At 38.9% G+C, this 23388-nt stretch overlaps 1 protein-coding gene across 3 annotated transcripts in view; it reads left to right on the top strand.

Annotated features, from left to right (window-relative positions):
* The first annotated feature begins 5184 nt into the window (after window positions 1-5184).
* The window catches only part of PDSS2 (decaprenyl diphosphate synthase subunit 2), a 111105-nt gene continuing 92901 nt past the window's right edge, over window positions 5185-23388 (top strand). For all 3 annotated transcript variants that reach the window (XM_021553810.2, XM_021553811.3, XM_021553813.2), the window contains exon 1: window positions 5185-5604. In XM_021553810.2, coding sequence (XP_021409485.1) covers window positions 5378-5604 — 227 coding nt within the window. In that variant the 5' untranslated portion in view covers window positions 5185-5377. The remainder of the gene's footprint in view (window positions 5605-23388) is intronic.

Raw genomic sequence — 23388 nt, forward strand, 5'->3', positions numbered from 1 at the left:
CATAACTGTTCCATGATTTCAAAGAGTTTTTGAAACCATTTTTCACCTAACATAAAAATTACCTTTTTTTTTCTTGCAAGACCCATCCAAATCACATAATTTTAAGGGATAAGGAGATTGAACTAATTGAAAATAAATCCATAAAATATCTAGAAATTTGTAGGGTGTGGAATTTAATAGAGGGTACATGGGTAAGCCTTTGTTCAGCATAGCTGTCCACTTTCTCTTTGCTGCACTTCACTCTTGTCCAAAACATGAATTCCTTAGGCAGGGGACCATCTCCTTTGTTCTGGTTCTGAAGTGTGTCTGGTTGGAGTTTTCTACTACTACTGATGTTCAATTAAATACCAATAATAAATAGTTAATGGTTTGCTGAGCTGCAGAGGTGGGGCTAATCATCTGAGACTTCATGGCGTGGTTAATGATGGATTAGGAATGGGGGAACTGATAAAGCTGAATATTTAAAGACTAATATTGTACAGGATGATGGATGCTTTGTCTGCTTTGATTGCGTATGAGCAGAAACTAACAATGCGCTTATCTTCCTCTTCCTTCTATTGTCGATTACTAGCTCCAAAACGTTGCTGTTCTGAGTGTCTGTCCAAATTCCCCTGAGTGGAGCACTGCCTATCAGAGGAGATGGCCTTAGAGGCTCTTACAATGGAAATTGGGTGGGGAGGTGAAAAAACAGTGGCTCTACAAAGGGGGCGCGTTATCAAGCTGCACACTCGTCTACTCGTGTTCATACTCAGCTTGCTGAAATGGAGGGATTTAAATTGATTTTGCTTTCTTTTGCAGTGCTGACTGATTAGGCAGCTGCGTTCTGAGGGCATGTGGCACAGGAGGGGTTTGTCCCACTGCCTGTGTGGCGCTGCTGAGACCCAGCGGGATCTTTTGCTTTCCCATATCCCTGATGAGCTATTGAATCCCTGAGCCTGGTGTGCAGAGTGAAAAGAGTTACATACACCTTCTCTGTCAAAGCATCCCTGCGTATACAGTTATTTGTTTTGAAAAAAACTTTTGCATTTGTTGTCATTTATTAACCAGCAACTTATCAAGTTCTGATATTGGTATTACAGTAGGTATAATTAAACTTAAAAAATAATACTTCTAAGTGTCAAATTCTGTCCAAGGGATGTGACTCCTACTGAAACCAACTGATGCTAAATAATGGTGTTTTTTCAGCGTCTAACTACAGGATCAATACGGCCTTCGCCCTTGTCAGTAGTTCTGTCAGCTGCTAGGAAGACAGGCAGCCTTGCAGACAAGACACAGACAAGGAGGTCAAGAGAAGTGGATTCTTTTCTCAGTTTGCCTTAGGGCTTTTGCACAGCCTTGGACAAATCACACAACCTCTCTGTTAAACCTCCTGACTTCCAAAATGGAAATGATCATAACTCTGTTTTCCCAGGATGCCATGGAATAAATCAGTTCTTGGGAGGAGGGAAAGGTGAGTGGGGGGGATAGGTGCCTGTGCTAACAACTACATGGGTGCTTTGGAGGGACAGACATATTTCTGTTCACTTTTATTTTTGTAAACAGTCTTAGAGTGCACCTGGGATTTAACATATTAAATAATTAAGCAGCATCTAGAAGATTTGGTTATGCAGACAGGTTACAGCTACTACAATGTATAACATTGCTGGTCTCATTCTCCTATAGACATTGTTTATTTTGGATAAGGCCAGGGTAACTATGAAAAATTGAAAGTTCAAATGTTCCCAATCACAAGAGTGCTTTGTAATTGTTTTAGTTTAGATGGCAGTCAGGAAAATATTTCCATGTTTCATTTGCTAGAAAAGAGATCCAGAGTTGGCATTATTAGTGGCTTTGATGCATTCTCTGGTACGTTGGTCCAGAGTGTGCTGATGTAAACAGAAGTGTCTCTTGACCTGTCATCTTTGTTCTTCAACTTTGATATTGGCCCCCTCCAGTGGCTTCTTTCTCCTCCTGAGGAGGCTTTAAAAAGTGAATTGATACAGAAAAAGAAAAAGAGTTTCAGTTTTCTTCTCTGCTAAAGACTCTAAAGAAATAGACATACCTATTGTACAGTCACTGAAGCTCTTGCAAGAGTGCTCATTTTTTTCTCTCCAATCCTGTGGGGAAATGAGCAAAGGAAAAAAAAGCATATGGTTTTGTATACAACTTATGATATGGTAAGTACATCATACTTTTGCTTCTGATGGGGTTTTTTTGAGAGAAAAACTGAGAAGCTCTGTTTCAGAAACAGGCAGTGCAAACAGCAATGCCTATGGGTAAGTAGGCCCATCATTGCCTATTATAGACCCTGGTATTTGATGCCTGTAACTGTCAAATATTAGCTAATTTGTAATGATTTTTTTCCTGGGATTGGTGTGCCAGCCTGAAGCTGATTTTTAAAATAGTCCGCTCAGTTTGAAAAATGAGGTTAGCAAAAAAATACATTCTCCTTGTGTTAAAAAATATCATTGGGTTGCATGACTGAGAAACTCTCCAGTCTCTAAACCTGAAATTTGGCAAAAGATTTGCCAAGGATTTGGAGGGTCCCACCCATAAAAATGTATGATAAAGGAGAGCCTATGGGTGCAGGCTATGCAGACAAGAGGGTTATTGGTGGTGAAATGAGAAGGCTGTGACAAGATTGAAAGAACTGTAGCCTGTAGGGATAGGGTGTGACATTGAAGCAAAGAAGCGAGGAGACTGGGAGAAAGAAATTATGAACTTGGACCAGGAGTCAAAAATGAAGTACTGAAGTAAGACTCTTAGGTTGCTAAGAGTAGGGAGGGGGATGAAGGCATTGGGCTGAGAGTGAGAGTCAGAAAGTCCTTAGGTATTACAGTATGATCTTCTTAAAGACTCTCTGTGGTCAAGAAATAATAATAAAAAAGCTGGAAAATTACTGAAAAATATTTGCTTTATTCCTCTAGTGACTGCTACTTTTAAAGAACATCAACCTACTGATGGTGAATCCTGAGGAAGCCCTAGTGATAGTGTACAGTGTTGTGGATATCAAGGGTCTTGCCCTAGTTCTAAACCACTTGGACTTAGAAGAATTCTACATAAAGAGTGCAGAGGCATTCAGATTTTTAGAATAACATAAAGAACAGCAATTTTAAAAAGTTAAAGTCTCACACATTAGGAGATGGTGGGTTTATTGCCCACAGAACCCTAATTCTCCCCAGTTTATATGTATTATTTTAAGCAGACTTTAATTGTATAATCATGTTAAGCTTTTCACAGAACACTAACCATATTAAGTGCAAGAATGGATATGGTTCAGAAAATGAATCAAGGAACTTGTCACTGTTACAGGATGAGGTGCCTTAGTAGCTCCTCTTAAGTGCATCCCTCCGGCAATTTTCATTAACTTAGGCTTTCTGCACAGAATCATGCCACTGCATTCTGTCATTTCTAAACTGTGTTTATGAGCTGAAACTCCCTATTTAGCAACAGTTTGTTCTGTGACACCAGCTAACTAAACTGCCTCAGTGGCAAAGCTTTATTCTCACAGAGACAGCACAGAAAGTAAAGATTTGACACCAGAAACTTAACTCTTAAGTTACCTTTCCAGTTCCCACAGGTTTTGTCTATTCTAGTTTTTCCCCTCTCCATTGGGAGAGGCCACTTATGAGACACCACAGGCAAGTCTAGGTGTTGTTGACTCCACAGTCAAAGCCCTTCCTTAGGATAGTACTTTTTAGAATTTTGGAGTTGTCTCAGGTGTCAGAACAATAAACATCTTGTCATTGTTATTGAAAAACAGGTAAGGGTGTTCCTCTTCAGCAGCTTCTCCCTTGTATCTGCAAGCGTTATGTTGTGCTTTCCTGGACATCTTCCTTTGTGATGGGATTGTTTTCTATTTGCCTCTTCTTTTACAGTAGTATCCTTCAATGTAACTCTCCTTAAATAATGCAAACAAAATAAAGTGATCCCTATCTTGCATTTCCAAAGATAAGAAATGTAACATCCTCATTTTCAACAGGAATGTAGTCAATAGAACAGTTTTCTCCTCAAAGCTTTGCCTGATTGGTTGCAACAAAGCCTTGAAGATATAGAAGGAATGGATGTCAGTGATTGTAAAGATGGAACACATCATATTCTTCCTTGTATGTGAGGAAGTCACTTGAACCTAATTTCTGAAGATGGCCGGTGATTTTTTCTCCTCTGTTAAGTCTATTCTCTGAAATAGAATATCTATTCTCTGAATTCACAAAAGTTTTGGGGGCAGGTACCTGCAAAGAGGCATTGGTGACGGCTGTGCTCAGAATTAAGGAAACACTACACAATATACAGCAGACCCCACAGTGGAATTGTGGGACCCTGAAGTCTTCACTTGGGCACGCAAAATTAGCTGCTCCTTTGTATGTTCACTGTTTGGTTGAAAGTACCTCCTCAGCTCACAAGGAGTCTGCTCATAACCCCCTCAGCTGGCTCACAGCAGAGCACCCTACAACACAGCTACAGTGCAAGAGCATGCAGTAAATAAGGGCTGGTGGTGCCACGCCCCAGACAACTCCAGGAAGAAGCAAAAATGTATGCCCATACACTGCAATTACAGAAGTATAGGACCATCAAAATTGGAAAAGACAGTCTCAGAACATCAGGCATCAGACCGAGCATCAGACCAGCACTGTCGCCCCTAAACCGCATCAGTGACAGATCCAGGTGCCTCCTGAACACATCCATGTTTGGAGTTTCCACCGCCTCTCTGGGCAATTTATTCCAATGCCTGACCATCCTAACAGAAAAAAAAAAAAAAAAAAAAAAAAAAAAAAAAAAAAAAAAAAAACCAAAAAAACCCAACCAAACAAACAAAAAAAAACCCAAAAAACCCAAAAACCAACAAACAAAAAACCCCCAAAACCCAAAATCCAGAGAAATCATGCCTGTGTAGCTAAAGACTACAGGCCGAACACTTTAGGTGGGACCCTGACCTCTCTTCCCCGCTGGCCCCTGTAGAACCGCGGCCGCAGGCAGAGCACATCCCGCTCTGTGGGGCACGCGGGAGCCCGGACCAGGCGCGGGGAGCGTTCCCCCTCCAGCGGGATCCCCCGCCACGGCTCTGGGAAGGGACAAGTGCAGAGAGGGCAGAGAAGCGGAGACGCTTCATCCCCGCGGAGTCTGAGGGCGGACGGCACCGGGGCGCGCGCCCGCAGCTCCCGCCCCGCCGCCCTCGCTTTACGGCGCGCCGCGGTTTGCGACGCCCAAGATGGCGGCCCCCAGGGCACAATGAGCCCGCTCCGGCCGCCGCCGCCGGGGGGAACGCGGGGTACGGGCAGGGCCGGCTGGGACACAGGCAGGGCGCTCCTCCGGCAGCGGGACTCGTCCGCGACCGCTCGGCGTGTGCGGCCCCGCCGGAGCTCGTAGTGGGAGAGCGGAGCGTCCCCGGGGAGGCGGCATGTGGGGTGCCCTGCTGCGGCGCGGGGTGCGCGGCGCCGGCGGGCTGCGGTGCCTGTCCTCGGGCGGCCCGCCCTGGAGCCAGGTGGTGTCGGAGGCCGAGAAGATCGTGGGCTACCCGACGTCCTTCATGAGCCTGCGGTGCCTGCTGAGCGACGAGCTCAGCAACATCGCCATGCAGGTCCGCAAGCTGGTGGGCACCAAGCACCCGCTGCTGGACACGGCCCGGTGAGCGCTGCGGGGAGCCGGGGGGCACGGCGGGGCCGGGCCGCCCGCGGGAGCCTTGGCAGAGCTCCTGGGAAGTTCTGGGCTTCGTGCCGCGAGTGGGGCGTCCCCAGGGCAAGGCTGCCTCCAGGGGCGGGAGGTTTCGCCTCCGCTCCGGGATCCTCGTTTCCTCGCCGCGGCAGGTTTTCCCTGCGGTTATCCGCTGTCATTCGGAAGTTGCTTCCTTGTCACGCCACGTGCGGCGCTTCCCCCGTGCGGTGCGGGGCGGGCGGGGAAAACTCCTTTGAAATGTGCGGCTGCCTCGCTAACAGTTTTGTATTATGCTATAATTAAGAACTATATTGCAAGGAAAGCAAGGGAAAAAGCAGAGAGGCTGCTCGGTTTAAAAACTCGAGGTGACCCTGCTCGGAACTGTGTATTTTATTACCAAGTGTTTTGGAATATCCAGCTGGGGACTGCGAGTTTTTGTGTATTGTTGAGAATTTTAGGGTTGCTAAGCTGTTTATCTACGCTTTCATTCTTAAGGCAAACTAATGGAAGTCTTGCATTCCTGCCAATAAGCACAAACTGGGATTGTTGAGCAGGGTTTTCTCTGACTGTAAAACAAGAACTGATTTGCAGTGGGTTTTTTATACAATAAAACTCCAGACACCAAAATTAAGGAAGAAATAAAAGTGCAAATTTCCGAAGTCTTTTGGTTGTGGATTTGAGTGGTTTGGTTGTGGGTTTTGTTTGGTTTTAGGGGTTTTGGTGTTTTTTGTTTGGTAGATCTGTGTTTGCTATAACTGCAGCTCTAGCAACATTAATAGAATCCAAGTTTAGTATGTACAGTATTTTTTAACAGGTGTAAGACAAAAATGAGCATTTGTTTAAAGTGGATGTTCAGCTTTTCCTTCAAGGAACGGAAATTGCAGCTCTTTAGTGGTCCTTGGCAAATCCACAGTGTTGTAATGATATAAAAACAAGATTTGTTTTTCAAACTCTGTCTCTAAATCTGGTTGTCTTGAGTGAACAGAAAGTGGGGCAAATAGCTTTTTTAAAGAAAAATAATTTTCAGGAAGGGGGATTTAGACATTGGCCTTGAGTAGACTTTTCTGCAAGAAGCAAATGAAATTGCTAATAAAAATGGAAAATACTTGACTTTAGAAAATGGTGGTAGAGGGGATTTTGTTGAACTTTTTATAACTGAAGGTTGTGAGGAGGGATGAGATGAAAATGGAGGGAATAGGAGTGAAGCACGATGTGTTTGGGCTCTTCAGTTTGCACTGCAGTCACAGAAGTGTCGCAGAGACATGCAGCACTAAAGTGCAACTTTAGAGTGCCTGCTCAGTGTGTGGAAGAGTTGCTGGTTTGTTTGTGAATCTTAAATGCAGTATTTTGGGACATGGTTGGAAATTTTGTGGTGGAGCTGTGATGTAAGGGTTTGTTGGGTTTTGTTTTATTATTATTTTAAGTGGGCTGCTTCAGGCTTAATTCTGCAAGCCTGTGGCTTGTGGAAGACCAGTAGGAATATAGTCATGCCCAGGCTCAGCAGGATTAAATACATTCTTTTTTAAAATTCATATATGTTTCATAATACAGTACTAAACTGCTATGTTGTGCTGGAAAGAAAAAGTATTTACTCATATAAAACTGAAACTGTGCCCTTACTTTGGATCTTCTTTTGTGGTTTCACTGATATTTCCAAGGGCTTTGTTCCGATGGCCTTGACCTTTGTGTTGTAAGAAGAGTTAATATCCTGCTGATAAGTTTTAGTACACCCACAGTAATGTACAAATTGTACCTTGCTCACCTTATTTTATGATGTGATATTAAAATAAGGTGAAATTTGACCGTATTAGTTCTCAATGATCTTGATAATTTGTTTCTGAAATTTAAGTGTTGTATGTTTCAATGTAAATGTGAATGATTTTAGTTTTGAATCAGAGATCTATGCCCTGACTTATCACAGCAATTTAGGAAACAGGTCATGATTTTTCAATACTAAGATTTTTTTTCAATCCTTTTAAATGTGTCTCATTACTCATTCTTAAAAAGTAGCAAAGGTTTCCTGTTGTGTGTTCAGACAAATGTTTTAAAGTGTGGGTATCTAAAATACTTTATTTGGTGATTTTTTAAAAAGTACTTAAGTGATTGATACATTCCAGAACTCTAATCTCTGAGACTCTGAGTGAGTAAATGCTATATATACCTGAGAAGTACTCCAACATTTAAGAAGATTTTTGTGTTTGTGGAAACTACTGAAAAATATGTGCTGTAAAATTGATTAGTTGCATGTGCTGTTTCTCAATTTTCTACTCATTTACTTTTGAGGTTATAGGTGACAATCAAATGTATTGCTTGCTGCCATGTCTAAACAATTTTCTTTAACTTTCATTGACTGGTGTCATTTTGTCATCAGTGGTTTTGTGTCTATCCTCCCTTCCTGCCTAAAGGCTTTGCCAACTTTTGAAGTCTTCCTGTGACCATTAAGGGTTTCTTAAAGTAGAGAGTTCTCTATCAATGTTTGTCTGCATGGAATAAGTTCTGAGCCGAGACAGCAGAGGACATAATTGCCACCAGACAGAAAGCCTTTAGTGTAACCAGAGTGTTGATGAGTGTTTTTAACATTTTGCCAAGCTTTGGCTCACTAGGCTGTTGCATTGCAATGCCTGTGCTGAGAGCCTTGAAGAAGGCAGCTGAAAGGTATCTGTGCATGTGAAACAGGACATGTAGAGAAGCAGCTGTTGGGCCAGTATACGTTTCCCTGATGATCCCATCCATTTCTTCCTCTTGTTTGGATGCAGCACTGGCAGCTCCTGGGTGTAAGTGCCTGCTGTGAATCAGGACTGTAGCAGGTGTTCTTCTGGGATGATGTGTGACCCTGATACCTCCCACCAAGCTTGTGCCTGGCCAGCAGCTTTAAATCTGAGAGCTGTTGCTGACCCTCCTCTTGGAAGGGCAGAGACAGATAACTGAGCCCTACAGTGATGGATTTGGGAGTTCTGTAGTCTGTATGGTAAAGTTGAGCTTATGTTTATTAATTTTTATTTCTAAGATTTTGGCTTCTTAAAAGTCAGCCACATGAAGTGAACAGCCCCTGTACTAGCTTTGCCAGACTGGTTAGAAGGAGGGCAAAATGTGAGGAAAAAGTTACCTTTAATTTTAGCAAGGCTAATGTCTAGTGGTTGATGGATCATTGGAAGTTGGGGTATCTGGATTAGATTCACAGCTGTGTTTTTGGCTCTCTGACTAGAGCAAGTCACTTAATTTTTCATACTTGCATTTACTTATCTGTGAAATGAATAATGTAGCATCTGTTTTCTGGAGATGTTGCACTTCATTCATTGCAGCCTGTATCGATCACTGTGATCTTTCAGTGGAAAGTGGTGTATAAGCAATATTAACAAAGAATACTTTAAAGAAATGTTTTCATTAAGAAATATTGCCTCTAATGGGTACTCTGGGAACAAAATTGCAATCTGGCTACTACTGGGTCTTTCTGTTTGTAGTCCTGTGAGTCACTGTATGGTTTTTCAGAGCTTTAAGATTTGCTATAATGAAGTGTCTTCAGCAGCCATTCAAAAGTAGAATTTCTTGGTTTTTTCCTCTTCAGGCTTTGCTGGACTAAAGCAAAACTTTTTCAATGCATGATTGTATGACCTCCTTTTCTCTTGAGAAGCAAACAAGTCTCTTGTCATTTCTCTTTCCAGTCTCCTTTCTAGGCTAGCATACATCCTTCTTAGTATAGCAAAGAGTCTGTAATTGGCACAGTGATCTATTTTTCTCAAATACATAGTGTGAATAACATTTTCTTGATTACTTAATCTCCCTTGAGAAGGGTATAGCCTGCTGCAGATTGTAAACAATAAACATTATGGCCAATGCATCACTTTTATAATATCACTAAATGAAATGGAACACTTCATACACGTAAAATTATTATGGGATACCATTTAGCTCTAGCCATTCTCTCATTAGCCTGCGGGAGGAATGATTATATTTTAGTTCTGTCAGAATTATTTGTTGGTGATAAATGCTTAAGTAGACATGGTTACAGTTTTCCTGGATTATTACAGAAATATAAAGGCTGGCTAAAAGACCACATTTTGTTCTGTTGCAGCCTGCTTGGTGTAGATCTCTAGACATTTTAAGGTCCAAGAATGTGATACAGAGCACTTTCAAGATGACATGCTTTTTGTTTAAGATGTCGGATAACATTGGCGTCTTTATAGTTCTGTTTCTTTATCAGCTTGAGATAGCTTAGTTCACTAACACATCTTGTAACTCCAGGTGTGTTGTGCATCTGCCTTCCTATGTAGGTGACCAATTTCAGCGTAGACATAGGAATTTTTCCAGCCTGTAGTTGATGGAATTGTTATTGCCAATTCATATTTTGTCTTAAGAGAATGGTGACCTTAAAATTGTCCTTCTTTTGTAATTGAAGGTGCTCTGAGTGACTAGGAGTAGTTTTTTAGCAACTTTTTTCAAAAGTTAATTAATTTTTATTTTCTGAGCCAGAAAAATGATAGTATCTATTTACTTGACAGTGCCTAATGAGGTACCTTTGTCTGAAAACAGCAGGCAGCTGGACACTCAAAGTGATAAGCAGAAGGTCTGGCCAAAGTTTAGCTTCTACTATAATCTTTTAAGTTTTACCGAGTTGCTTAATCTATTGCAGGCGTGGGGTCATAAAGTCCTTCTCCTGCAAATGCCAGATTAGAAGCTAAAACACATTGGCTTTCACTGAGTTTTATTCTATTTTCAGCCTGCTATAACACTTCGTAAAACATATTTTTGCAGTAGAAAGATGTGATTTTTATAATTGTGGTCAGAATGCCTGTGAAGTTAGCTATGATGTGGCAGCAGTGTCGTTTCCTGTGTTCACTGCAGAAATCCATTTGACTTCCTGGAAGCACTGACCACCACGGCTGGCATTCTCATCACTTCTGCAGAAAGTATTAGTAGTGATGTTAGAAAGGCAGAAATATTTTTCCTAGTTGATATGTTTGATAGTATTTGCAAAACGTACTGGTTATAGGAAGTGTGGCTTTGTCCAGGAAGACTAGCTCCCAAAGCATTTTCTATTGCTATTGGAAACAGTTTTTTTCAGGAGTGCTCCAGTTGATTGAAGCACCAGAGTTAAATTCTTGGTTTGACTGACCCTATCAAGAAATGTTTGTCTTTCAAGGAATGCTGGCCTCTCTTAGGTAACTTAGTTTTTGTATCGCCCAGTCAGTTGTGATAGACTTGAAAAACCGTCATCATGTTGCATGACTTTGAAATGTTGGTACTCCCTAGAGTTTTCTGTTACTATACTCACCATCAAGTAAACCTTTCTTAGACACCCAAACCAAAAGTTTATTGTGTATTTTGGCTGAATGAACCCACAGAGCTATTGTGGTAGAGTTAACTTTGGAAGGTAAAAAGACATGAAAGAAATTACATTGCAGATTCATATATAGACTGAAATTTTCCTTCTGATTACTTCCATATTATTCCTTGTCCCTGTGGCCTTCAGTATGGTTCTCAGTCAGCCACCACTGTCTTGTACAGTTAAGAGGAAGAGAGAATCTATTTTTGTAGGTCCCACTCTCCCTTTATGCTGTAATCAGGTAGAATGGGAGTAATAGATGTGTGCTGTTTGTTCTCTCTTCCAAATATTGTTTCATTTCTCATCATGCATTAGTTTCACTAGTGTATATTTTTTAATAGTTTTCTCCACTAACAGTAAATATTACACTCATATGCTTAAACGCTCATATCCATCAGATATTGCTGCTTTTTTGAAGAGTTGTCAGTAGATGAGAGTTGCATCAATATTTGTACATTTGGGTTTCAGGTTCGCAGTTCATGTTTAAGGGATCTTAACTTTTTTTTAATTTTAAACATTACACTTTGTTGGGTTTGACAGTGGTGATCTCAGTCTAGAAGGTAAAACATATTAGCCAGTTGTGTTTGTCTGTCTGTCTATCTATCTATCTATCTATCTATCTATCTATCCATCCACACAAAGCCATTGTATTAGTAAATCCTAGCTCAAGAAGTCAAGCTAGCCATTGTCAGGATCATGGGTTTTCAGCTGTAGTGGAGCTGAGGTCTTGTCATTCATTCATTCATAGTATTTGTATGGAAAAAAATATGTAAAGGATGTTTAATTGTATGTTACAACACTTAGTTTTGCTAAATATTTTCCCACCATAAGCAAAGTAGGATTGAGTAGGAAATCTGCAGTATGAAGGTGCAAAAGCGAGGCTGCTAATTAAATTCTCTTGCACTTGAATAATTGGGTTTTTTTGCAGTGATTCTCATTTAAATATCTATGTTGAATCCAGGTTTTTGTGCTTATGAAGAACGTATTATTTCAGCATGTAGGGTGGTCTTTGTAAACAAAATGTACTCAAAGTAGGTGGCAATTCTGTTTGGGATTTTCTGATGGAATTATTTACAGTGAAAACTAATATGCTTTTGTCATATTGATAATTTCTGGTATTTTGCATAGGGAGTCTGAAGGTTTCAGTAGAACTTCCAGTACAACTCAGTCTGCTTAAATAAAAGACTGGGGAGTTCTTAAGCTTGTTTTCTCAAGCATGTGACAGTGAAACTGAATGTATAATGCCCAGATCCAAGTGCCAGTCAGCCTTGAAAAGATGTAGTATGGCACACCTAGAGAACACTTTGCTTCACTTTGGGCACACAGTAGCCTAAAATGAAGGTAGTTCTTAAAGTTCACATCTGTTCTTTCCTGCTTTCAAATACAATTGATTTATAATGCATGTGAATATTGAATACAAAGTTTAATGTACTAGTGAATGACTGTTAGGTCAATGTTTGCTCAACTCAGGAAAAGAGTACTGAATATGTGGAAATAGTTTCAAAATAATTCCTTCTGTAACACTGAAGAGAGTTGCCAAATATGCCTTTCTATAAAATGAAAATGAGAACCAATGTCAAAGAGTAATCAAAATTAATATTTGGGTTACTGGAAGTGATTTTCACTCAGTGAATCTTCTATTTGGCAATGTTAAGTTAACCTCTTTACCTTACAGGAATAATGGAAAAAGTACTTCACCCTGGGCTTTTTCTCTCTCTGAGGTCTGTGTTTTGTAGCTTACAAATAGTGTTCTTCCCTGCTGTGCTGCCTCTTTTGTTGATGCAGCCTCCTGGTTGATTTCTCTCCTTGTTTTGGAGGTCCTGGCAGTGGCAGGAGGTATCATTAACCATGAGCATTTTCAGAGCTCCTCCAGAAAACATGGGTAACACTGTATCCTCTGCAGCACTTTGTAAATCTGTTGATTTATAAAATACAAGTTCAGGGAGGACTAATGTGAGCTCCGGAGTTAGATGTTTCCATACTTACACTATTGCTTTGTCCTAGGGTTGCAGACCACTGTCTTAAATTATTAATATCTTTCCTTTACCCCACATCTGAGTGTCTTAGTTTCCCTCAGGGTAGGCAGACTGTCTGCAGTGCTTGCCCTAAAGGAACTCCTGCTAGAGACAAACCTAACAGACTATAAAGGAGCACTGTGAATTTAAAAATCGTATCTATTACAAAAAATAAGTTTAAAATCTGTAGCAGCTGCTTTGCTGTCCTTGAATTGTCCCTGCCAATTGTCAGACATTGACAATCACTTTAGCTTGATTTTTTTTCTCTGTTGCTGAATGAAAGAATTACATTTAAGGAAAGAAAAACTGATCATATAGGAAAACTGTGAGACTCATTATATATGTGAGCTTTTATCAAACACATGCTGTGAATTACCTGGATTTTGCTTATAATGATAGATGAGGCTTAGAAATTTGCCTCAATACTTAATTTAACTGAGAAACTCTAGGACCTTTTCAGCTGCTGGTAGTTCTTCAGGTGAGCCATAATTATCTTTTCTTCAATCCTCAGCTACTCCTAAAGAAACATCAGGAGCTCCAGCTTTTGCATTCATCTTTCTCATTTCTTTTCCACAAAAATTACAAGTGATGGTTGTTCCCAATTCCTGTCTTGTTCCCCCAGTTCCTTTCTTCAAAATAGCACTAGTTGGTTCTATTCTATGGCAGCTCTTCCATTTTGGGGAAAAACAAAGAAAGTCCTGAAGGTAATCCTCTGTTTATCAATAAAATGAACATTTATATTTTGTTACATCTAGTTTGTTTTGTTCCCCTCTTTTTTTCCCAGCTAGAGAAGGAAGTCATACACCATGGCACCGCTGATTTAGGTTTATTTTTCTAGTTAAAAATATGAACAAGCAAACCCTTTAGCCTTCATTTCCAATTTGTTTCAAGAAGTACTGCCTTTAGAAGTAGATTTCTTCAAGATCAAGTGTAAATTATTTTTGATTATTTGTTGGTTAAATGATCCTATAAATGTGAACTGATTGATTTGATAGCTGCCACTAAACATGTACAATTAATTAATTTTATTGAATCTGTACTTTTTAAAGAAAAATATAATTCTCCCTAACAGCTCCCATTATTTCTTTTGTAGATCTTCACACTCCTGGTACAAAGTTATTTGTATGACAGCTGTATTTTTCATTAACTGCCTGTTCAGCACTCTCCATTAAATAATGATAATCAAAGGCTCAATACATCTATATGTTGCCATTGCTTCTGGAAATAGATTACCTATTGCACCTAAAAAAAAAAAAAGTAGAGAAAGAAAGATTCTGTGTTTCAGTCATAAAGTAGGACTGGGTTTGTAGCAGGCTGTGCTTCTGTATACCCATCCTGCAAATGCATAGTCCAGATTAAGGCAATTTGAGGGTAAATGGTCCGTGCCAACACTCTTTGTGGCTGGTTGTCATATGAATGATTAGCCAGTAGTAAAAGCACCATAATTAGCTGATTTGATAAGACTGCTTTTAATCAGACTTAACAGAAAGTTCAGCTTGTTAAGAGCTAAATGAAAATTGTTAGGCCAAATACACAAGCAAAGCCACAAGTGGAAAAATTGCCTCTTTTGCACATTTGAAAAAATTACTGTGCTAGCATACGTTTGTTAGTGGATGGGGGTTTTTCTCCTAAAGATCCATTGTTTTCCTATTAAATTAGTGTTGAACTTTGAGATTGAATATGACAGAGCCACTGTGTTTTTCTATTATGGAAATTCATATATTTTCATAAGCTAGAAATTAAAGGTTCCTTTGATATACCAGTGCATCTGATGTTCATGCTTGTTATAAAAGGGTAAAGTTTATACCCCAGTGACCTTCCAGTCTCTGATGCCCACATGCTTTCATTAAATGCTATTTAATGTGGTTTGTGAAGATGAAGGTATACTGTGTGCATATTTTAAAAGGATTTGGGTGATTTCAATGCTACATTATGAAGTTCCTATTTTTTTTTTTTCAAGTTGGCTTCTGAATGTGATCTGTCTGGTATGACTATATTTCAGCAATTAAAAATTAATCTACAGGAAAAGCAAGTCTTCCCCAAACCTCATGGTTTCCTCATGGAAGTGATGCTGAAGCATTAATGGGCCAATTCATCATCTGTTCTTCATCCCCAGTTGTTAAAACCAGAAATACCAGAGAGGATTTGTATTCCATGTTTTATTGTCCACTGGAAGATTGTCACTTTCTGATTATTTGTAAGTTTAGATAGTATGGAAGTCATTGAGAGGCTCTGCAAGAAATCAGATGTCGTCTCTCAGTAGGAGTAATAATGTGAAAAGACCATTTTCAGAAATAAGGCTCAGAAAACTTTAGAAAGCTGGAACCATGGAGACCTTTAGAGTAATTGTGGGGAGAAGTCCTCCTTCCAGTCCTCCTTCCTTTATTCAAGGAATGGAAGGCATTAAAGGAGTTTCTACTATTAGAATTTATAGTATATTTTATGTGTCTTTTGTCCATGATATAACTTCATAAAACTGAAACAAGTAGTCTTGCCAGTTGGAAAGTAGGAAATGAATCCATGTAATGACTATAGCGTGTTGTAGCAACCAAGTTTAAAATAGTCAGGTTCCAAAATAATGTTATAAGAATTACATCAGAGGGAAGAAACAAAAGTACTGTGTGTTATGTTATAGCAACAGAAACATGGCCTTATTTGTTTGTTTGTGAATCACTTGGGATCACGTTTCTGCCTGTGGATTTTTGTGGGGGAAAAGGGCTGGAGTTTATGTCCTAACACACAGTTTTTGTTTGAGGGGATATGTGAGTTTATACTTTCTTTTTTTTTGTCATCGTCATTCCTGTGACAGTTTGAGAGGGCTGAAGTTAATTTTTCCTGGTTTGAATTTATTTTCAAATAAAGCACTGATTGAAAATTCACCTTCTTGATTGCTTTTCTACTTCTAAGACTTTAAAGGTTCCCTTGAATCTCTCCAAGTCTTTTACTAGGGCTTGTCAGGAAATGATAAAATTTTAGTAGCTGAAAATCATGAATGAAACTTCAAGAGGTTGTTTTTTTTTTTTCTAATTAATGCAAACATGGCAGTGTTGGTGGATGCTGTCCTGCAGCACAATGTTCTGATGCTTCCCAGAGCAGCAGTGAGATTCACAGTGGGAGCATGCATCCCTCATCCCTCCACTTCCTTGCCATGTGCATGGTGATCCAGGCCTAGAGGAGCTGCTCCTTGGGGCTGAGCCAGGCTTATTCTCTTAAGGAAGCAGCTCACAATCACAGTGTACGTCCATAACTGTGAATGCAGGTGGTCAGCAACAGAGCTCCGTGTCGGATTCAAAGTGTGGACACAGAAATGGGATGGGCTGTTGTGCTCTGCACAAGTGTTCTGCAGTTAGCTCCTTTTGAATATGTTTTCATTTGAGGGCTTTGATTTCTAATGTTCACAGGTTTCAGCCTCAGTCCCCTGTGTTCTTTCATATATACCATCTTCCTAATAGTTAATTTAGAGAAAACTTTTTCAGGTAGCTGCTAAGATGTAAATATGCATTGCAAATAGGAGTTGAGGTGTCTTCATGACAATAAGTGTTCCCTTCTCTTTCTTTCTTCTGTTATAATTGCTAGGTGATTTACTTCCTAGAAATATCGAGTTTGGATTAATATATTGTCCCTGGGTGGTACCAGAGCTTCAGATTACCTTGGTGTGCATGTAGATATTAAATATTGAGAGCTGTTTTCATGTTCACACGTGATGAAGCTCTGGGTAAACAAGTCCTGCTGAGCAGTTTGGGAATTATGTACACACTGGTTTGCCTTAGGAAATCTGCCATTTAAGCCTTTGTCCTGATTTTTGATGGCTATAGTAATAGGAGTGGTAGACAAGGAACCATAGCAGTGAGTGTTACTGAGAGGAGGAACCATTGTCCTGACATGGTGAAGAAAATCTGTTTAAGCTCATGAATAACTGAAACACTTACCAACTACTGTCACTAATCCTCATGAAACAATTTTCAATTTTCTTTTTTTTTCCAAAGGCATTCAAAAGCAAAAGGCTCTGATGGTGTATAGTGTCTTTGCTTCAAGATTTGTTCCCCATGTGTTCAATCTGGAGACAAACAAATGTAAGCTCTTCTTATAAATGTAAGCATTAGAGAAACAAGAAAATACATTGAAGAGGTTTAAAGACAAATTAGTAGTTTAAATCTACATATAATTAATGTTGCCATGCAATGGAGTGTAATGTAAATGTGAAACCTGTGAAGGTGTTGCTAATATCTGGGAGAGTGTAGTTGTATGCTTTAAAAACCCCAGCCAACCAAAAAAACCTCTAGTTCAGGGGGTGATGTTGTGCAAGTTTTATCTGTTTTATAATTTCAAATGTGTATTGTTAAAGACAGGAGATACTCAGACCTTATACATGTTTAGTCTTAGCTTTATTATGAGTAATTTAGAGATGTTTTTTACACTTCCATATCAAGAATGGAAACCCCTTTCCTCATTTGTGTGCTAAAGAAACATTTCAGAGCTAGTCTACCTCTAGACAGTGTTAAAGAAAGAGTGGGCTAGATCACTTTTAGCTTTAAATTTCCCTTTTATGATTTTTATGAATTCACAGAATGTTGAATATTTATTTTTGCTACTGAGACACAAAAGACAGAAGCCTGCAGGCTTGTTATGGTGTGGGTAGCCTATTGTGTTTCCATACCTGATGTGATTTTATTTTAAAATTGAATTTTGCATTAGATTACCTCAAAAACTTCATCATTTGTTGATGTGAAGAATTTTAAATTCTTCCCCTGTGAATGATGAATTATTCTTTCACAAGAGATTGAAATTATTTTAATTAATAACTTTAGGCTTTAAATCTTTAAATTTTAAATTAAGTTACAGGTGAGTTAAGCTGTTCCCTGAGGAGCTTTTACTATGTTAGCAGTGGAGAGGGATAATATTTGCTGCATAATTCTCTAATAGGCTGTTCCATGTCTGTATCCTGCTCCATTGAACAAGTCTGCTATTTTGCTTTTGATTTCTGGTTTGTGTCCAGCATTTCAGGGATCAGCTTGGACAGTTAGAAGATATCACCAGAAACATACTTTCCTGTCTGCTGTGAAAGAAAAAGATTAGGAGCCATTGAAATACGTTGCTTTCTGAAGTTGTTGAGGACCACAGAAATTTAATGTAAAACCAAACAAGGCACTGATAACTGGATGTATGAAATATTGTAGAAAATGTGCAAAATACAGAGCCAGGTTTATTGGTGTTAATTTCATATCCTGATTTCAGTATGAATTCCCTTTGCTTAAACTGTTTCTCATGTATGTGTATAACTAGATACAATTACAAGAAAGTAACCTAATCGCTGGCTTGTGGGCTGCAGGGATTGAACCAAGTATGATTACTTGTTGAAGATGTGATACATTTAGGTCATATTTGGCATGTGTTTAAACTGAGCCCGGGACTGATTTATGAAGAAGAGAGAGGAACAAACCGAAATTGTGTTTTCCCATGTGTGACTATTGTAGCCAAGCTGCAATATATTTTGTAGTGTCTTAAGTTACAATAAAAGATACATTCACAAAATAAAGTAGGGTAAAGAGTTCAGCCATTAAGCTTTTTTCCCCCTTTTTTTTTTTTTTTTACTTTTTTTTTTTTTTAAGGTAGCTTTCATCATTGTACCTTTAATTGTGTTAATTACTTGAAAGAATTTTTGGAAAGCTACTTGAAGAACAAGAGGGAGGAGAAATTGCCTCTAGCAAAGATTTTTTGTGAGAACATTCTTACAGTATCTTATGGGAGAGATATCACTAAAAGAGTCTCTTTTAAAATCCCCATCTTCATACTTTTTTTAATATGCAAGTATTTTTAGTTTTCTAATAATCTTACAGAATACCAGATTTCAGTGCCTGCAGCCAATGGGAGAGAGCAAAATTATCCCGTAATTAAATTTTTATAACATATTTTAATTTTTTGTATCTTTTGAAAGTGGGTTGCTAAGTTAGATTAGTTCAGTTGTTGTTGAACTTGTTGTGCTCTCCCAGTGATTCAAGTGCTGACTGCTCATGTGAGAAGCCCAGGCTGGGTTCATCATTCTGTCTATGTAGCTGTTGACAAGTCTTTTTCCTGGGCAAATTGTGGCAACTTGATGTGCACAGTGCCACACAGGGGTATGGACTCAGAACATGGCAGGAGCATAATGCCCCAGATACCTTGAGGTCAGAACATGTGTTCATGTTCTGCTTCCCAGTCCATGTGTTGTGGAAATGCCCCTGGAGAGCCAAAAAAAGTCAGTGTCCTAGCCTGGAGCCTCTGCTTACCAGGGTGCAAAAGCTGAAATATTAACTGAAGAGCTCATGAAAAACTTAAATGTGGGTAATTGCATGCGACTGGAACTTAACCATGATGTTGTACAACTGATAAACTTCAGTTTTGTTGTGATGTTCTGGTGATTTTTTTTTTTTTTTGCATTTTTACTATCTGCTATTGTGAATCCCTCTAGAAGTTAACTCAGAAAATGCTTAATTTTTTCACTACAAATGATATAAGATGGTCTTGGCTATTACGAACTCAATATTACTTGGTCATTAATAGAAATGCAGTTTGGGATGTAAAATACTGGAAACATTATGGAGATGTTTAAAGTCAGTGCTCAGTAAATGGGAAGTTTTTATTGGCATCCTGTGAAGAAGAAAAAAATAGTATTTTTTTTTTATTTTGTATGTAAAGAAAATTGCATCCTGCCTGATTTTTTTTTGTTGTTTGTTTGTTTTTGTTTTCTTCATGCACAAGTGGTTCTAACACATTTTCAAACTGAGGCAGAAGGTAATCTCCAGGTAACAATATTCTATGCTATTTTAAGGAAGCATGCCCACTGATGGTTTTTAAAGCACAAAATAATGATGACATACCATGCAGAGGTCTTGCTTGCCTGAGGCAAATAGTCTGAATGCACTAGATGCAGACTTCTGTTTGCTGATGAAAGTGTTGAAAAGGTGCTTGGTTTTATTTTTGTTTGGTTGGGTTTTTTTGTGTTGGCTTTTTTTTAAGTGACAGTTATCTATTTTGCTATTAATTATATTGCTTTCAATGATCAGCTGAAATCTATTATACAGAGTAAGAAAAAAAACATAAGGTCCCCTGGGAAAGAAGTTTGATGCTCAGCTTTGGCAAAAGTTGATTCAGTTGATTGCTTGATAATGGCAAAAAGAACACCAGGCAGCTTGGCTGAAATGTGCCAAGCCAGGGGCAAAGTAGATTTTCAAGCACAGGAAAAGCCTCCTGACAGGTTTTCTAGCGAGTGGGGGATTGGAGTGTGACCACAATTATTAGAGAAACAGGTAATGAGGGAGGAGGGAGTCAAGAAGACTAAGAAACCCACATATTTCGGAAGGAAAAGGAAGAGGTGTATGTTACAGAAGTCAGATTGAAGAGGAGTCAGGGTGGAGTGTGTGCACACTGAGGGCTCATCACAGTGAGGTTATTAAAGATGCATGAAACAATTCCAGTTTGCATCCAGAGCATTCCGGTGGTTGCAAGAGGGTTTTGGCTGTGTAGTGCTTTTGAAAGCTAAGAATCATATATGCTCTTTTCATAACTTTAAATTGAAAATAACAGAAAGATGTAGTTCAGTGGACAAGCAACTCCCCTTATGGACAGCAGTACATGAACTTCATTTGTCTCCAGTGCATGTCTGAATTGTGCATACACAGTCTGACAGCCTTTATTCAGCATCACCATGTACCTGTCAAGTAAAGCTGGAAATACTTAGTGTTTTTCATACTAATCTTCAGAGAACATATGATTCATAAAGGAATGCCATGTAACTTTTTAAATACAAAAGGAATATGAGTAATATGCTAGAAGAACTATAGGGGAAAAGAACCTTTTAATTAAAAATACGGAAGTCCTGGTAGTGCTGAACGTGCAAATGACCAAGCATTAGCATGCTGCATATACACTTTTATGCAGGAATTGGAAGTGCTTTCCTAGTTGGTTGGGACTTAAAAATATTTAATGCATTAGCTTTCTATTTTGTAGCGAGTTGGTTTAAATTTTAGACTCATGATTTGCTGAGGGATTTAAGACTTCATCTGAAATCTTTTACTGGCTCTTGTAAGAATTCTTTCACTTAAAACTTTTGCAAAGCTTTTCCTTTGGCAAGAGAAGTCCTTGGTTATAGTGGGATCTGATGAGTTTTATTCCTTTTTCTTTTTGCCTTAGTTATTACATTCTTGTGTATCAATCTTCTGGTTCAAAGGAACTCTGGAAGAGGAGAAATGGGAGAGAGCAAGAAAAACACAAAGAAATGTAATTTTTGTGATCAACAGATGAAAGCTGTACTGAAATAGAGGATTATTATGGAAAATGTTGTTTGTGACAAGCCATTGTGTCTATCACTGTGTCAGTGACCCATATAGACATTGAAGTTCAGAAATAAACCAGTTTTTTTTCTTTTCTCATTTTAGTATCAATTCCATTTGTTCCATATAGGATTAATACATAAAATATATTTATTATTGCTGTATTATTGTTTGAATTTTAATTACCTCTTTTGGGAAGAAAAATTTTAAGGCAGAAAAAATTATCTTTGCATCTACAAGAACACGATTAATACTTTTATGAGCTTGTTTTTTAATGATTCAGGAGAAACTTGCAGATAAACAGTTTTATTAATTGAAAATCTTTCTGGATATACTGCATAGAAAGCATGCAAGAAATCTTTGTTTTGGTTGGCTCTTAAGTGATGCAGTAGGATAGTTTAACAAGAGGCTTAAGGCTCATTGTGTTGAATGCAAGAAGTAGAGTTGGCCAGAGAAGTCTTGAATTGTGGTTTCATGAGTAGCTGAGTTGGTCTGCTGGCCATTGCTATTGGAAGGGAGAGGTGATGCTCTTTTCTTCCCTGCTCTTGCCTGTCCCTCTTGTGCTTTGGCTATGTATGTTGGTTTGATCTTTCTGTGAACTACTGTGACTCCCTAATCCAGGAGAAGAAAAAAACAGGTGTTTTCTTCATTTTGGGTGTGTTTTCTGTTTGATCTAATTCGCTGATGGTGGTGGTTTATTGTGTACTCTCAGTACATATTTAAGTTCCTTAGCGAGGCTGGCTTGTTCTGGAGAAGTGACTACTTTCCTTTGTGCTGGAAGTTTGTAAAGACGCTCTTGTCTCTGCATCAGAAGTAGCAGCTGAGCTTCTAAACTCTGGAGCACCACCTGAGGTTCCTCCAACTCTGCTGGTTTCTCTTTTAGCTGAAATGAAAAAAGCTTCTACAGTTCTTTGTTTTCCCCCTTGATTCCAAAATATGGGTAAATGGCCTTGGGTACTGTAGTTGTCCTTTGCTGTTAATACACATTGTTTTCGTTTACGATGTATTTCTGCAATCAGCCAGTGAAGAGAACTTCTAAATAATGAGCTCAGGTTTAGATGTTCTCTGTTCACCCCCTCACTCGATGATTGAGACAGTAGGGGAGCTCACATGTTGGCATCTGGCAGGAGCAATCCTTCTCTATTTCATGATCATTTCATGTTAATGTAGAGATCAGTGTAGGAAAGGATGTGTCTGTCTTTCACAGACTGTCTGTCTAGCATTGTGAGTTGAATAGGTGTCAGGTATGCCTTGAATATCTTAGCAACTGGTTTTGTCTTGGCCATAAAAAGAGAAGATTACAGATCTATTTTCTTTTTAAGAATAGCTGAGGTCACGCTCAGTCACCTCTATATGTTTTATGAAATTAATTTGCCTTAGGAACTGAATGCATTTCATTGCTCTTTTTAAAATACCTTGTCTGAAAAATCTCAGATAAACTGAGATGAGAATGGCTGCCCTCCTAGATAGGGTAAGTGGGATGCTTAAAATCTTCCAGCTGTTTGTCAGATACTTAACTTTCTGCTCTGAAACTGCTGTACCATCTGTCTAGCTAAAAAAGGTGCTCTGAGCAAGAAGAAAAGTATCTTTCCAATTCAGATGAGTCTGCTGCATCCTGTGAGATAATCAAGCCACAGATGATTATGGGAACAGTGAATTTTAAATTTTATAGGAATAGTTTCATAGAAAGCATGAAAGATGAAATTTGAATTCCTCTTCTGGGTATCTCAAAGGCACAACAGTGCACCATCATAAGTTTAAAGTCACATTTCTCTCTACTATGTGAGTTTATTTGTTATTCAGTCTTAAGTGTCAATAATAGGCTTTGTTTCCTCTGTTAAATATGCCATTTTACTTACATTACTAGTGTTATCCATCCATTATTTTATTTTTATGCTATCTATTACAGATGCCTAATATCTGGTGAATAAAGGGGTTTTTTTTCAGAAATTTCTTAAGAGATCTTAAAGGTGCAGCAGGAGCATAGGGTAATTTTTATAGATTTGAAGTAATCAACATACTTACAAGATGAGTTCTATGGTACAGTTCAATGAACATGAAATGAATACAAAGTAAAAGACCTCCGACAAGAAAAATATGAAAGAAGTTT

This window comes from Lonchura striata, chromosome 3, assembly GCF_046129695.1.
Source record: "Lonchura striata isolate bLonStr1 chromosome 3, bLonStr1.mat, whole genome shotgun sequence".
NCBI classification, from domain to species: Eukaryota; Metazoa; Chordata; class Aves; order Passeriformes; family Estrildidae; genus Lonchura; species Lonchura striata.